Source organism: Trachypithecus francoisi, unplaced genomic scaffold (genome assembly GCF_009764315.1).
Source record: "Trachypithecus francoisi isolate TF-2019V2 unplaced genomic scaffold, Tfra_2.0 Lachesis_group2, whole genome shotgun sequence".
Taxonomy (NCBI): Eukaryota; Metazoa; Chordata; class Mammalia; order Primates; family Cercopithecidae; genus Trachypithecus; species Trachypithecus francoisi.
This window is the reverse complement of record NW_022681465.1, coordinates 98,855,145-98,872,435: the sequence shown is the minus strand read 5'-3', so window position 1 is coordinate 98,872,435 and position 17,291 is coordinate 98,855,145. Positions and strand designations below refer to the sequence as shown.

Sequence of the window (17,291 nt, the reverse complement as noted above, 5' to 3'; positions counted from 1 at the left end):
GAAAGCATTCCCTCTCCAGGCAGAGATCCCCGCGTTTTTACCTTTGTGTTCGCCGAAGCCTGTTCCCACTCCTCAAATGAGGCAAAGTAAAGTTTGAGAGCACAGTCCAAAAATTGGGGTCAGACATATCCATTTCTTTCTCTCTTCAATTCACTGTGGGTTCAAGGCCATATGACTAAAATGGGGGGAGGAAAAAGAAAAAGAAGAAAAAAAAAGAAAGAAAGAAAGAAAGAAAGACAAAACCAAAAAACAAAAAAATCCCAATTATCTACTCACTCCCTCCAGAGAAAACGTGGTGGGAACTGTGATCTCAAGAACAACTTGGAGCATGTCTGAGAAGTACCCGTCCCGTCCTAGTCTTTAATTAACACACAGTCTCCTCTCAAAGGTCCGGGAAACTGATTTCCTCTCGGGTCTGCCCTCTCCTAGTCAGGCTCGGCCAGCTATAAACAGTAATTACAAGACTTGAGCCGTGCGTTCTGCTCAAAACGCTGTCTGTGGGATTCAGTCCGAGGTACTTTGTCATCTGTTTGGCAGATACCATTCGCCGCTTCTGCGGGGGGCGGGGGAGACGACTATTTTGAGGCTTTAGTTCCGGAGGCTGTTGCTTATCAGCAAAACCATTCACATCCGAACATGCCCAGTGCCGAGTTTCCTTTTGGTATCTACATACAAGGAAAAGAATTTGAATAGAAAAAGCTGCTCTTGCCCTCCCCTCCTGAAAAAAACGGAAACTTGAAAGCACTTTTTAAAAATGGGCCTATTGGAGGACTTGAACCTGACACCTTTGTAGACCCTTCCAGGGTCCGGCTGGAAGAAGGCGGCGGCAGGGCCCTGTCCTTGGACAGCCTGGTGGCCGCGCCCCCAGCTTCTCCCGGTCCCCCATCCCCAGCGTCCCCGCTCCCCCCACCAGCCCCAGCCGCGCCTGGGGAGCAGGGGCTCACGGGAAAAGGAGCAGGCGGCCACTGTGCGACCCCAGCCAGTGCCGGGACAGCCCCGCAGCCTCGGCCACTGCTCCCCCTCCCCCGAGCCCGGAATGGATCCGTCCCGGAAATAAATAAATAAATAAACCCGCGGCTGCTCCGGGTGTGTGCTGCGCGCACCTGAGGCCGACCTGTGATTCACCGCGGGAGGGATGGCAGTTGACAACGCTCTAGGGAAGTCCACAGTGACTCCTCTGCCGGGACGCCGCTGGTTGTATAGGAAAAGCACGCGGACGGGAAGCCACACTCACCGAAAACCTCAGTATACTAAATTGATGAGTTTACATCTGTTCCATCAATGACCACGGTGCACACCTGTTTTTCTTCATGGCTGGCAACTACAGATCTAGGTAATGATCAGCCCCGATGTGGAAAGACACAACCTGGCATTTATGTGGCAAATGCTACAAGTATTGCCCCTTCAAGAACGTTAGACCTTGAAAGGACGGAATGAAGGGGTCTGAATGTTCTTGTTACTCATTTGGAAGAAAGGCATGGTATTTAAGTATCTCTTCCCCATCCATGAATGTTTGTATAAAGTACATAAAGAAAAAATATAATTTAAATTAGCTGCCTTAAGTCTGGTGTAATATGGGAAGAAATACTAAATCAAGAAAGTATATATTCAGCAAAAATTACCTCTAAAAATGGCTTAATCCATGCAGTAAATACTAGGAACAAACTCGCTTACAAAGATGGGAGGATAAAGAGAAGGTAGAGGGGGCGTAAGCTGCCAAGGTAGGCGGGGTAAACAAAAAGAAGCCTGCGGTGGGATCTTCTTTATCTAATTCTTGTGGCCACATTAATATTTTCACACCAAGGGCTCCAAGAGTTTTGGATGATGTTTCGTGTACAAGGCTTTCATATGCATTATCGCCTCACATTCTTACAGAGCCTCCACAGATCCTTGCAACCCAGAGGTAGACAAAGAAGGTATTATTTTCTCAATTTTACATTTGGGACTTTATCCCAAACATTCAGGGACATTAAATGATAAAATACACTTCAACAGATATTAATGAGCTTGGTCCAGCATTTTTGCCCCATGCTCTTCCTTTAAAAAGTATTTCTAAGTATTGCAAAGTATGTTTTGAAGGCTGACACAAAAGATAGACCCTGAGCTCCAGAGCAGTTTCTAGACCTCGGCACTGTTGACATAGGCTGGATAATTCTTTGTCTGAGGAGCTTTCTTGTGCATTGGAGGGTGTTTAGCAGCATTGCTGACCTCGACCTACTAGATGCCAGTGTTAACAATTAAAAATGTCTGAGGACATTGCCAAATGTCCCTTGGGAGGTAAAATCACCCCTGGTTGGGAACCATTTTTCCAGATAAAGGCTTCTCTGAGAGGGGTGATACAGAGCACTGGTTAAGAGCAAAATTTTGGGTCTGAATTCTGGATAGACACTTACTATGACCTTAAATCTCTTCCCATTTTCCCCAACTGCAATATGGGGTCCGTAATAGGACCAACCTCTAAGAGGCTGACATATATAAATGAAGAGAAGATGGTATACATAAGCCCTTTCATGCAGTGTCTGCACACTCACTGCACATAAATGTAGGCAGTATACAGAAGCTGAAAGAATACTATGCTGACAGGCATAAGACTGGAGCAGAGGACACCCACAATGTGCTTCTTTCTACTCTCTAGGGTCTTCAACATGTCTCTACTGGGCTGCTGATCACACTGTGTATAATTGACTGTTTACTGCTGTCTTTCCTATTAGTCTGAGTTCCTCAAGGCTAAAGCCACATTTTACTGATCTTCATATTTTTAGAACCTGACAGCTCCTGGGTTTATATAGGCATTTAATATTAGTAAATCCTTTTTGAATGGATACTTCAGAAGCCCAAGTACCTCTTACTTCTCTTAAGATGCACTGAAACTATTAGTACTAGTAGATCTGTTGATTTTCTCAAAGAATACTGAATTTTTAAGAATCCCATGAAGATGCTGTTAAATTCTAAAGACTTTCTCTTATTTTTATCTATATCATGTAGCTAGAAAGATATCAGTGCTAACATTCCTCAGGTCTTTACATGGCTCTAAGAAATGTCACAATCAACTCAAGGGGAACTCCTTTTGAGTCCCATGTCCCCTCCTCAAAGGCAAGCCCAGAGAATAACTTTTTGTGCTCACTTGTAGGTATCCAAGATCAAGAGGGATAATTACATATTATAAGCTGCATGGAGAAGAGTAATCAAGGTGGACATGAACTTGTGCTATACAAGTTTTGGGTTGAAGAACTCTGTGTGGAAAGTAAAGAAGAAAAAATTTAGGGAACAAGTAGTAGTTGAATACAACTATGTGAAACTATAGGAACTATGTGAAAGAGGGTTTGGATCCAAAGATGAAAAGAGCTGACACAAGAGTGGGTTTTTTGAGAGCTGTTGGAGCAGAGAAAACTTGAAGGAGATACAGTGAGTAGAACACAACCTCTAGGTGGTCTGAAGACCTGAGGACTTCAATACCTCCCAACTCTCATATTCTCAATAGTTTTTCTAGAAAAGCCCATAACCTATAACCTATAAAGATGGGGCATAACTTATAAAGATGATAGCAACTAAAACGGAGAAATCAATGACATAAAATGTTTATTTCTTCTCTTGATTAAATGACAGATACCCCAATCTCCAGGCATCAGATGTCATTACTACTTCCACTCTCTGCATTTTGAGAAAGCCTCTATAGAAATTCTCAAAGGAATGGGTAAAGATGGGTAAAGACATGAGTATTTTTAACTACATATACTTTAATTATTATTTTTTTTTTTTTTTGCATTTAAAAGGCTTAGGAGGATTTGGGTTGTATCCAAACTGAAAAAAATAAAAACAGGTTAAGTACATGAGGCGCCAGAATGAATTAATATAGTGAGTGAAAGCGGATGGTACATTCCCACACTCATGAAGATAAGAGTAGATGTGACACTGAAGTATGACTTGTCTTCTAACCTGTTTGACTTGATTTGGTTACATATGATTCAGAAGGTAGAGCAGTAGGTAAACACAAGAATTAAAATTGTCAAAACTACTGACATTTTCCTATAAAATAATTATATGGGCAGAAACAATCGTTGCGACTGCAGTAAAACTCAACTGCAGAACAAAGAGGGTACTGAGATTATTGGAAATTCTTAAGACTAGAGCTGGTCTAGGTCAATATACAGATATTCAGCAAGATTTTCTATTGTGTAACAACTAAGCCTATACAACAATGGACAAGCTTTGTGATTCAGAACTTTCATTCATTTAATCAGAATGATATTGTCAGCCCTTGGTTTTATAAGGTAAATGAAACTGAAAAATGTTTGTCATCCTACTAAAATGCAAGCTTAGGAAGAAATAAGTATTTAAGAAAGGGTCAAATCCTTCACTATTACCTCCCCTCCTACATCCAAAAAAGGCCAGGTCCTTTTTACTGACTTGAATTGTTTACTGCCCACCTGTTGACACAAGCCCCCCCCCCCCTTTTTTTTAAGATGGAGTTTCACTCTTGTCGCCCAGGCTGGAGTACAGTGGTGTGATCTTGGCTCACTGAAACCTGCGCCTCTCGGGTTCAAGCGATTCTCCTGCCTCAGCCTCCTGAGTAGCTGGGATTACAGGCGCCCGCCACCACGCCCGGCTAATTTTTTGTGTTTTTACTAGAGACGGGGTTTCACCATGTTGGGCAGGCTGGTCTCCCGCCTCCGCCTCAGCCTCCCAAACTGCTTACAGGCATGAGTCACCACGCCCAGCAACATATGCCCTTTAAGAAGGAGTTTTCTCCAGTACACATAGAACAGTGTTAAGAGATAATATGCCCAGAGTCTTATCTTGAACTTAGATTCTATGAAAAGACTCAGTTTTCTAATGTAGAGGTGTGAAATCTGCAAAGCTGTCAGCTACTTGTGCAGGACATTCGGGACATGACGCCATGCCCAATAAGACACTAAGTCGAGATTTCATAAGCACTCTACCTGATCCTAGCCTATTTTAAGGATTGTGTCCTAGACTAACTTTGACCTTTTCCCATCCCCATTTTCAGAGCACTAGAAGTGACTAGTTCCCCAGGGCTGTCCACACCTTCAACTTCAAGTCCACTTTGGATACCCTCTAAATGTAGTCTTGAGAGTTTGAGGCTAGAACTGTGAACAGCAAACTGGCTGTCCTGAATGAGCAATCCTTGTAATCATTTTGTACATCCCAAGAAATAAAGCTTAATACTGGGATAGAAATGGGAAGAAAGTTACATCAATGAGGAACAGGTTGAAAGAAAGCGCTTCTAGTATTATTAAACAAATTTGTAGTACAGTGCTAAAATACGGAGGAAGATAAAAAGATAGACAAAAATTAACTTGTAGGGATAGGTCTGAATGCTGAAAACTAAGATAGATAATAGGCAAGGTTGTATCATCCTGGAAAATACCAAAAAATACTTTAAAATAATACCACAAAGTAAGAGAGGTTCAGGTTTTTAAAGTGAATGAGTAAAATGAAAGAAACATTAACCCAGAAGCAAAAAAGGAAAAGAAAAAAAAAAAAACAAAACTGGAAACAACATAAGAATTCTATTTCCTGATAGGTTGAGCAAAGAACTACGCAATCTCCAAAGGTGGTGTAAAGTATCCAGTCCAAAGCAAGTAAAGTACAGGCTGAAGACTGGCCAGAATGGGAAGAGAATGCAAGGTCTTTCTCAGGCATTCTCTGGATCCCAGGAAAATCAGACACAGAAAAGGTTAGCAGATAACCTATAAGCTAACAAAATAGAAGAGAAGACAGTACATTGATATGGGAAATGAAGCACTTACCTCCCAAGGCAGTGAGTGACTCCTTGATATGTATGATTGATAAGTAGAGTAGAATACACATATGGCGCACAGCCCATAGGACTGGGGAAGGTGCAGAATCACATCTTGCAAGCACATTCCAGCACTCTACCTTCTGACTTTCAAGTAGGGGAAGTTCCACAGCTTAGTCCCAACAGAGTTCCACCCCATGGGAGAAGAGCTGAACACACTGCCAGAAAACACGTGGCATCCTTACAGGGATGAAGGGGTCATGCAAAAGAAGGAGACTACTGGGTGAGATCCAGAGATGAGTATATCTCTCCATTCTAAAACAGCTGTCTGGAAGATCTATCAATAAACCACATGGAGCACTGGCCTCCAGCCAAACCAGCAATCCAATTATGAAGTAGACAGCAACACTTGGAGATCAATGCATCGCCCAACAAAGAGAAAACCTAACTCCTATCTTAAGACCAACCTTGTTGTTACTTTAGGCAGCCTTCATGGGAGTCCCCTATCTCTAATGAATTAGATATCCCTCTACTGGGCTCCGCTCCTGAGAGCTCCTGCATGACAGGGTTCTTCCACTGTATCAAAATCCAAATCAGTTTGTGTATATTATCAGTCCCTATTAGAGTAAGAGCTCCTTGAGGGCAGGGGCTTTATCCCCTCATTTTTAAACCATCACTACCACCATTGGGATGAATATTAAATAAAGGGAGAAAGGGAAGAAAAGATAGAGAAAGGATTGGGGGTGAAGGGGTGGGCAGGGGAAAGAAGAGAGTGAGGATGGATTTGCTACAGGTTAGAAAGATGTGTGATAACAAAGTTAGCGCCACCTGCCTAATATTTTAGACTGACCCTATATATGTTTTAAAAACCTTTTCCTGTCTATTTCAATTTCAGTTTCATGGGTTCATGAGTCCATTCCATTATCTATATAAGCTGTACCTATTAGGCAGGTCTATTGTTTCAAATTTCAATATCTCAGCAGAGACCACGATATGTAACGAATTGCGTTTAAGCATAAATATACAACTAGTTGTGTATGAAGTGCTAAATGCTTTTTGATGGTAACAGTGAACCCCAGTTACTAATAATTGCATTAGATGCTCAATCTGGAATTAACTTCAAGGACAAGGTGCTTCTTGATTCAGAAGCTTGGGTCTAAGGTGCATCATTCCTTATACAGCTCTTGAGCATGAATTATAGTGCAATTATAAGAAGTGTCAATTTGGTTTAAGTGGGTCAGCATGGTTATATTTAGCCCTTTAGTAGCTGACACTAAGACCTTTCAGTAATTTAAGATTAAGGTTAATTTATCTGTTCTTCTTTTCTTATTTTTTCTAGATCATACATCTAAAGTTATGGAAAATTATGCCATTAAAATGAGAAGTATGAGTTTTCATCAAAGTACCATATAGGGAGCATATAGAGAGGTAGAAATCACATGCTTCTGTAACAATCGGAATTTCCTTCCATTGCTAAGATCAATTCCAATTATTCCACACATCAGAAGATAGTATGTCAGGGAGGACATGAAGTTATTTAGTCAAGGAGTTCTATTAAGTTATATCACTTCTACACCAACAGAAAGGTTAAAAGAAATGTTGATTCATAGGGGCATAAATATAATGTCAGGCTTGACAAGAGTTAACTCTTACTAGTTATCATAAAATGTAATTAAAACATCAATCAGGCTGGGCACGGTGGCTCACACTTATAATCCCAGCACTTTCAGAGGCAGAGGCAGGTGGTGCATCTGAGGTCAGGAGTTCAAAACCAGCCTGGCCAACATGGCGAAACCCCGTCTCTACTAAAAATACAAAAAATTAGCATGGTGGCAGGTGCCTGTAATCCCAGCTAGCTGGGAGGTTGAGACAGGAGAATTGCTTGAACACAGGAGATGGAGGTTGCAGTGAGCCAAGATCATGCCACTGCACTCCAGCCTGGGCAACAGAGCAAAACTCTATCTCAAAAAAAAAAAAAAGAAAAGAAAAAAAAAAAAAACACATCAATTAGGTATCAATTTTACCTGTTTCACTGGTAAAGATTAAAAAAGGATAATACTCAATGTTGGTGAGGGCATGGGAAAGATAAGTACTCTCTACTAACTTTCTGGAAAGCAATTTGGAAATGAAAACATATACACACATAGACCCATATATGGTCACATACATATATATACATGTAGTAGACACACATATATGTGTCCAAACACATATATAAATGTATGTGTCCATATATACACATACATATAATATATACACACATATATTTGAATTATAATTTCATATGCAAAATTTATACAAAAGATACAATCAAGTATGCACACAAAGATTTGTGGATATGGAAATTAATCTCAGAATTGCTTATAATAGCATAATATTGGGGAAAAAGCCAAAGGTACAAGACAAGGGCAATTGTTAATAAGTCCTAAAGCAGTCACAAAATAGAATTTTAGAAAACCAGTAAAGAATTAGAATTACAGTAGACTGAATAATAGATTCCAAAGATACCCAGGTTTTAATCTCTGGAACCTGTGAATATGTTACCTTACACAGCATGAAGAGTTTTGCAGATGGAATTAAGAATCTTGCGGAGATCATCCTAGGCTATCCAGGTGGGCCTTAATATAATCACAAGTGTCTCTATGAAAGTGAGGCAGAGGGATATTTGAAGACAGCAGCAATGTGGCACTGAAACGGGATGGTAGGCTGCTGGGCCTGTAGATGGAGGAAGGCGCCAAGAGCCAAAAAATGCAAGGAATGCAGCTCTAGGAGCTGGAGAAGGCAGGGAAACAGATTCCACCTCAGTGCTTCTAGTGGGAGCTCAGCCCACTTGACACCTCGATTTCAGCACAGGGAAATTGATTTCAGACTTCTGACCTTTAAAATTCTAAGAGAATAAATAAATATAAGCTAGTTTTAAGCTAGTTTGTTATAATTTGTTATAGTAACCAGAGGAAACTAAAACAATGATTTTTTTTTTTTTTTTTTTTTTTTGAGGTGGGGTTTCGCTCTTGTTGCCCAAGCTGGAGTGCAATGGCATGATCTCCGGCTCACTGCAACCTCCACTTCCTGGGTTCAAGTGATTCTCCTGCCTCAGCCTCCTGAGTAGCTGGGATTACAGGTATGTGCCACCATACCCAGCTAATTTTGTATTTTTAGTAGAGACAGGGTTTCTCCATGTTGGTCAGGCTGGTCTCAAACTCCCAACCTCAGGTGATCCGCCCAAGTAGCTGGGGTTACAGGTGCCTGCCACCATGCCCAGCTAATTTTTTGTATTTTTAGTAGAGACAGGGTTTGACTATGCTGGCCAGGCTGGTCTCAAACTCCTGACCTCAGGTGATCCACCCACCTCTGCCTCCCAAAGTGCTGGGATTATAGGCTTGAGCTACCACTCCCGGCCAACAAAGTATTTTTAATGAACATCTACAAGTACAGAATTATGATTGATTCCTTTTTTATACTTTTTTTTTTACAAGTCTGTGTACGTGTGTGTGTGTGTGTGTGTGTGTGTGTGTGTGTGTGTGTTGAGACAGCATCTTGCTGTGTTTCTCAGGCTGGAGTGCAGTGGTGAAATCATGGCTCACTGCAAGCTCCAACTCCAGGGCTCATGCAATTCTCCTGTCTCAGCCTCCCAAAGTGTTGGGATTACACATGTGAGCCACTGTGCTGTGCCTAGGTTGTTTTAAATTTTAAAAATTTTCGGCTGGGCACAGTGTCTCATGCCTGTAATCGCAGCACTTTGGGAGGCCAAGGCAGCTGGATTACTTGAGGTCAGGAGTTTGAGACCATCCTGGCCAACATGGTGAAACCCTGTCTCTGCTAAAAATACAAAAATTAGCCGGGCATGGTGGTGCGCGCCTGTATTCCCAGCTACTTGGGAGGCTGCGGCAGGAGAATCACTTGAACCCGGAGGTGGAGTTTGCAGTGAGTCAAGATCATACCATTGCACTCCAGCCTGGGAGACAGAGAGAGACTCCATCTCAAAAACAAACAAACAAAACAAAAAAAAATTCTGATTTCCAGGAGCCACACATTTGACAGTCCTATTATCATGACCTGAAAGTTCAAGTTTCTGAGAATTTTAGAATACTTTGAAGAATTTACAAACTTAAGAAACAATACACACTTTTACTCTAGTATTTTCATAAAATTTGATTGATATTTTTCACACACTAAATAATGCATATGTATTAATAAAAGATCTATAAGTCTTGGAAATAAATACTAAAATTGCTTTTAAAAATAAGTCTTTCCTACTCCCAGGAATTTTATAATATGAAAATGAAAAAAAATCTCTGTTTTCTAGATATAAGTCTTTACTACCTTATCTATGGCAACTGGGCAAACAGGTATTTTCAAAGCTGACTGGGCTTTAAATCCATGCAGGGCTTTGCTTTTGTTTGAATATATGTGTCATTATTTGCAGATTGGTGAGGCTGTGCATTTATGTGAACAGTTTTGAATTCCAGACCTGCTTCCCTCTGTCGTGTTGTACAATGAAAGCTTTCTTTCACTGTTCAAAAAAAAAATGAACTCTTGAGAAGCAAACTTACTTTTAACATTATCAAGACATGTATATAATAAAAAATGATGCTCTGCATTTCAAAGAATTAAATAACTATAATTTGGGATTACTTCCTCCTTTCTCCAAAACACACAAACTTGTTATTTCCCATGAGACTAGATAATTCAGCTTTAACTGTCTTTATATAGTTAGACTGAGAGTACTGAAAGGTAAAGACAACATTTCTGCTGCCAACCACAGAAATATTCTTGTATTCAATGTACTGTCATACATGTTATAGAAGACAACTGTATTAAAGTTCCTGGTGATCAAAAAACTTTCAAAGAGAAGTTACTCCAGTTAATAGGAATGAGAACAACAGCCAGTCAAGTCACCCAATATAGTGACAGGTGAGTGATGAATGAAAGAATGTGAAACAAGAATTGTCTTTACAAGTAGCTTTTAGGAAATGAAGTACATACAGAATTAAGAATGCCCATATATGAAGGAGAAGGAAAAACAAGGCCAGATGACATGTACACAGCAGTAATAGAAAACTGAAAAGAAAAGCAAATCCCATTTAAAAGTGGCTGAAAAATACACTAGATTGGAAAATTGGAAAATAAAAGAAAATTGGGTATGAGTTTTCGCTCCATATAAAATGATAAAGGAACAATAGATTTTCATGTCTTCTCCTCACTTCCCATGACTCTGGTCATGGCTTCCGCAATCTCTTGTGTAGATTAATGCAGTACGGTTCCTTCCTCTTGGTGCTCGTCACTGTCAATGTGAAACCATTCTTCCGAAACTGCTCAGCTCAAACAGGTGCACGCAGTCATATCACTCTCCCATGTAACAAAGTTGAATGGGTCCCCATTGTTCTACAGCAATGTTTCTCCACACATGGTTTCTGTCTTACCATCATTGAATCATCTGGAATGCTTGTTAGAAATGCAGATTTTGGAGGGGGGGCGTCTTTTGCACATCTATTGATTCTGTAATTCTGGAAGTACAGCCCAGAAATCTGCATTCTACTAAAATGTCCAGGTGATTCTTAAAGTTTGAGAGGTACTCCACCAAAATATCAAATCTCTTTTAATGGAATATTTTATGCTATAATCCCTTGTTATTTCTCCTGCCTCATCCCTTAACACATGCCCTCTGTTGTCTATGTACCTGTCAGAAATACCGAATTACTTTAAGCTCCTCAGACACTGTAAGCTCTGCCACACCTCACTGCCTTTGCATATCCTGTTCCCTCTTCCTAGAATTTCCAGCTCCTCTGCCTGGAAACCAGGACATCTTTCAAGCATGAGCTGTAAGGTCACCTCTCCAGCAAAGTGGTCCTGACTTTTTCCTGCAGACATAAGTGGTTTTTCTCCTGGCTCCCCAATGACTTTTATTCATATGCGTGTCTCTTTTATATCAGTCATTCCACTGCAGCACAATTGTGTCTTTACAGGTCTAATTCCCTACTATGCTTAAAGCTCTCCAAGTACAAGGACAGTTTCTATTCATCTGTGTATGTCTCAGAGTACACACCAGACACTCAGCTGAATGAATGGTTGCACACACATTTTTTCTAAGGTTAATTAAAAACAAAAACAGTTATTTTTCTCTTTTTCCAACTTCTACAGATAAGCCCTAAGGGATGCTTCCAGAATCAGCTTGCTGTTGTCAATTGGCTGGATGATTTTTCTTTTAAAGCACTGCCATTATTGACAATCTTCGTAATGAGTAATAAAATGATCAATAAAAAGTCCATGATATTCAGGCATATTTAAAAGGTTTATTAATAAATGATCCAAGCACCACTATTGGGTTTTTACTTTCCTTCCCAATAAGTATGGCTGAAGTAAAGTGTTATTTTGTCTCCTCTAAAAAGATGAATAAAAACAGGAACTTGAGCAGGGTGACCTTTTTCCAAGGTAGAAACTCAATCCTGCTGGAAACATGATCAACACATACAGCCATAGCAGAGAACAGATGAGAATCAAGAGTGCTACATCAACAGTGCTCAAGGTTTGCAATCTGCTGGCCACCGCCTCACAGTATGGGGCTCCTGGCTCAGAAATGTCAGCTTACACAGTGAAACCTTCCGTCGCACTTAGGAGGAGTTACAAAGTTGAACAGACTTCAGATCAGCTCATCTGAGTAATGTTTCACAATTGGCTCCCTCTGTTCATCTCGTCTCCTAGCACACTTCTTCCTCTTTCACAACTGCCCTTTCCTACATCTTGTTCTTGCCTGTATTGCACAATCTCACCTAAGGCTTTAGATGAGATTGATAACTAAGAAGTAATGTTTAGTTGATAACGTAGAAGATGTGACCATCTAGCTGGCTTTACAGTTTAGAAACTTTTAGATGAAAATACAAGACAAAGGTGATGGGGAGAGTCCACCCATGACTTTGGAAGTCTGAGTTTTCTGAGTTTAGTAGGTGATGCTGCCCATCAGAATTTAGAGACAGGCTTCCCCAAGGAGTGGTAGCCATCACTCCATCTCCCTATTTATTTTCATTAGAGAAAACCAGAAGTGAAGATGCGAGACACTGAAAAGGACATCAGTCCTTGATCTAGACACTATCTCTTTTATTTTCCTCATAGTTATCAAGAGTAGATGACTTATTTACTAATTATGCAGACACCAAAAATGATCATTATGAAGATTATATAGCAGCATGGTAATATGTTACATGAAAAAACAACAGAAAAAAGTGCACCTGTGTTATGATTGCAATCATAAAGTCATGTATGCATACAGAAAAAGATTTGTACGCATCACGGAAAACTGAAAACCATTCATCCTATGTGATTTATTATTTATTTCTGCTATCATTGTTTTAATATATATTAAATCACATCATATATTTTAAGAGTGATTTACAAATCTTTAGTGACTTGCTCCATGACTATATCCTTCTGCCTTGCTGCCAACTCTTCTTCCCTGAAGGAACCACAGCTACCTTGAAATAACACTGCTTGATGCAAAACACACAGAAAAAAGCAGTAAGGCCCAGGCTGTCTCTGGTGAGGGCTCATAGAGGCACATCCTTCAATCATTCAAAAATCCTAAACTATAAACTGCCTGGGGCTAAATGATAAACATAACCACATTTAACATCTAGAGTGGCATCAGATACTGCCAGAGTCCTTTCTTTCCCCTTTCAAAATAATCATTTTCATATTTATCCTTTGTATCTAGTGCTATAGCTTCAGAAACATTACTGCAAAAATCATGGCTCAGAAAGATCCATCCAGTGATTTTGTCCCAGAAACAGGATTGGATATACTTCAGAGAGCTGCCAGGTATCTGTAAAGTACCTAAAACTTGAGGTATTGTCTGTTACTTTCGGCTTTATTGGGGAGTGAAGCCTGCTGCACATAATGGAGAACACTGGCCCAGTCACTCAAATCACAAAGGCTATTTCATATGTGCTTTAAAGATATAAGACAGGTAATATTCTGGGTGAGTCTAATACTCCTCTGTCAACACGGGACCCAGGGGTTATGCCCATGATATAACATGTAAATATCCAAACAAGGGCAATTTTCGAGGAGAAACGAAAAAGAACTCTTGGTGGCATTTCCTAAATATGAGCCATGCCAAAACTACTGAATTTTTTTCAACTTGCTACTCTCCAAGGGAAGCAAATGAAAGAACAAGTGGGAAACAGTGAAGAAATGAATAGACCAGAATCGGCAAACCAGCCAGCCAGTTTTTATAGTCGCAAAGTAGCAGAAGACTGTTTCATGCCTGTACTCTCTGTAACATCCCTTCTCTCAACCCACTGATACTTCAGAGCAGTTTAGGACACAATTTCTTCTTTGAGTGAGGTAGCAATTTAAGGTCCTAAATTTCAGAGTCACTATTTTTGAGAAGCTTTCACTCAAATAATTCTGAACCTATATTTTATCCAAAGAATCAGCATTTCAATAGGGAATAACTAAATTCATAACTATTTATCTAAGAAATAGTCCAATAAATAAAATAATATGTTTCTCCAAAGAAATCACATGTACTCTAATCTGTCAGATTCCAGGAAACTCTAGAAGAGATTTATACCTAGAAGCTTACAAGTCGAGTAACTTAAGAAAAAGTCTCATAGAGAAACATGACCAAGTAAGTTTATTAACAACTGAGACAAGTAATACAGAATGCTCATATAACTCTTTAAATTTCAATATAAACTAATAGGATTTTTTGTGATGGGGAGACAAGGCCTCTGTCTCCCAGGCTGGAGTTCAGTGGCATAATCATAGCTTACTGCAGCCTCGATCTCCCTGGCTTAAGCAATCTTCCCACCTCAGCCTCCCTAGTAGCTGGGACCACAGGCATATGCCACCACATCTGATTAATTTTAAAAAGTTCTATGTAGAGATGAGGTCTCCCTATGTTTTCCTAGGGTGGTCTTGAACTCCTGGGCTCAAGTGATCCTCCTGCCTTAGTCTCCCAAAGTGTTGGGATTATGGGTGTGAGCCACCATACCCAACCTAGACTATATTTCTGGGGTTTATTACTGATTTCCAAACAAAATCAATAGTTTCTACTGCCATGTACATTTTTAAAGAGGTCTTTAAAAGAAAACAAGCATGAATAATAGAAATCCATTGACAATTCATAAATTTTATTTTATGAAATTAACTTCTTACCACACTGACTCTTCCATAGATCTGTCAACAGCTGGCAAATTCTAAGTCTCAATCCTCTGTGTCTCCCTATGAAACCTGTGAAGGCTTGCTGGAGAGCACAGAAATGCCCTAAGGTGGAGATCAAGAATAAAGCTACAAAAGCACATTTCTCAGCTCATTTATTTATGTGTCTGGTCTCCGAACATTCTGCCATTGATTACAAATTTAAAAAATTTAAAGAATATGAGGATGAAATAAAAATCCTTTAAAACAGAGATTTAAGATAGTCTAAAATTCCTTTATATTTTTACTAAATAAAACTACCATATTTTATATATTCTAGAAAAATGTTTTATTCTTCTTGGGTTGTAAAGAATTTTTGCTTAGTGTGACTGTGTTGTTTATTGAAAATTTTTGGAAACTCCCTAAAGTTTATCCAAAACTGTATTTCTTTCTGTAAGGGAGCTGATTTCAAAATGTCAGTGGGGAAAAAATTATGCTTCACCACATTCACAGAGTTCTGCTTGTTTGCAGATAGGGGTTTTGATCAAAGCCACAGACCTGCATTCCTGCTGTGCCTCCATTCCTGAATACCACAGACTCTGCCCAGTTTGCTTGAATGAATTCTGAGCTGCCACATGCCTCAGTGAGACAGTGAAAACTTCAACTCATCAATGACTGGGTCAAACCACTCTGAAGACAAGCAGCTCTCCCAGGTGCTCAACACTAGGACTGTTTCTAAAGCCTTGATGAGAATAACTGGCTTCCTGAAGGGAAAGTAAGGAGCCTAAACCCGATTACGAGCAAGGAGGTACAAGGAGAGGCAGGTGCAGTTTGAAAATGCTTCCGTGGATCCTAGAGAAGAGGCAGGATCCAAGGCCATTTAACAACGTCAAGGTCCTAGAAACTCTTACCTTTGGAAGCCCCATCTGACATATTGTCAAACAAATTAAAACACACCAACACCCCAAATGATCTTTTTTTCCTGTAAAATATAACTATTTTATATTTTTGCTTCATATCTCAGTAATCCTCACACACACTTGGGAATTCTCATGAAGTACAAAGATCTAAAATAGAAATTGTTTTCAAATGCAACGTTTTTGTGAGCATTAAATTTAACAATTATTGAAGTTGATATATTATGTTTACAAATATGTCTTATTTCCCTGAATAAAGCTGTAAGCCACAACCTGATTCTAGAAACATTAAAATGGGAACAATGTATGTGTTCCTAGGTAAATTATGGTATAAATTTTGATTCTACAGTTTTCTTGCGGTTTTCAACCAAAATCTCTCTCTTCTTTGTAGACTCAAACTTGTCAAAATTCTGTGAATGTCTCTTCATGCTTGAGAAACTGGGTGTAAGTGGAAAGGCAGTATTGTACAGTGCTTCAGAACATAAATCCTGGAGCCACTGCCCATGTTTTTAACTACAATATCAGTAGTTTCTAGTTCTGTGATCTTGGATAAGTTACTTAACCTCCAAGTACCTTAGTTTCCTATTCTGTAAAATAGGAATAATAGTACTTACCTCATGGGACTGTTGCTAGGATAGTTAGTATTTTTAAAGTATTTAAAACAGTGTCTGATATTCCAGAAATGTTAGTCATGTTACTGTTATTTTATACCTAACAGTTCTGGAATAGTTCTGGAAGAATCACTCACTTCCCCTAACAAAGCGGCTCACCCATTGGAAGCTGTCTTGAAGGAAAGGAATGAACCCCAAATTTCAGGCAGATATATCCATATACCAAGCCCTGGTCCAATATCCTTAATTTTACCTTTTCCTTCCCAAAGTTTCTTCTCTAAAAGAGGAAGAAGGGTAATCCCAATGCTAAGGATAACCCCCTTCAGGTTAAAGGTCAGTGACAGAATCAGAGCGACTAAGCACCTTTTCTTTCCCCAGAATAAATACTGGAGTCTCTTCCCTCTAGTGGCTGAAGTATACAATTACAACGCCCCCAGCCGACTGCATTCTTAGGGTCTGTTGTCATGGAAATAATTCAGAGGATGGTAAACTTAAGTGAAAAGTCAGCTTTAGGCCAGTGGAGAACTAGGCACAAAACAACAAACCACTGAGTTTTTTTTTTTTTTTTTAATAAAGCAATATTAAACATTTGCACAGTGTCATAATTATTAACCTTAGCATCACAAAAAGAGCAACTTTAATTAAATGCAACCACGTTGTAACTGTTTCATAGTTCCATGTCCTAACTATAGTCAGTGTAATCCTAACTATAGTCAGTGTAATCCACATAATAAATAGCTTTTTGTTTCCCTAAGTTTTTTAATGGATGGCTCATTAGTTTACATAATCATCCCTAAAACTAGGACAGCACTAGCATTGTCACTCTGCAGTAAAATATTAATCCTACCAAGCCAAATATTTGAC

At 39.6% G+C, this 17,291-nt stretch overlaps 1 protein-coding gene and 1 long non-coding RNA gene across 11 annotated transcripts in view; one reads left to right on the top strand and one right to left on the bottom strand.

The window, feature by feature from the left end:
• Positions 1 to 17,291, bottom strand: part of MAST4 (microtubule associated serine/threonine kinase family member 4) — a 595,073-nt gene that overhangs the window by 184,304 nt on the left and 393,478 nt on the right. Inside the window, exons 1-2 of one of the 8 annotated variants that reach the window (XM_033179743.1) lie at positions 277 to 606; positions 42 to 153 (exon numbers count right to left, since the gene is read on the bottom strand). The exons of 6 other annotated variants lie outside the window; for them this stretch is intronic. In XM_033179743.1, coding sequence (XP_033035634.1) covers positions 42 to 133 — 92 coding nt within the window. In that variant the 5' untranslated portion in view covers positions 134 to 153; positions 277 to 606. Of the gene's footprint in view, positions 1 to 41; positions 607 to 17,291 lie in introns of those variants that run through there. One more of the 8 variants, XM_033179744.1, reaches the window with a different exon arrangement.
• Positions 800 to 17,017, top strand: LOC117065204. 3 transcript variants are annotated; one of them, XR_004429855.1, is made up of 3 exons: positions 13,400 to 13,573; positions 14,301 to 14,387; positions 15,431 to 17,017. It is a non-coding gene; the product is annotated as an uncharacterized LOC117065204 (long non-coding RNA). The 3 variants fall into 3 exon arrangements; XR_004429853.1 differs by lacking the exons at positions 13,400 to 13,573; positions 14,301 to 14,387 and adding an exon at positions 800 to 1,333; XR_004429854.1 differs by lacking the exon at positions 14,301 to 14,387.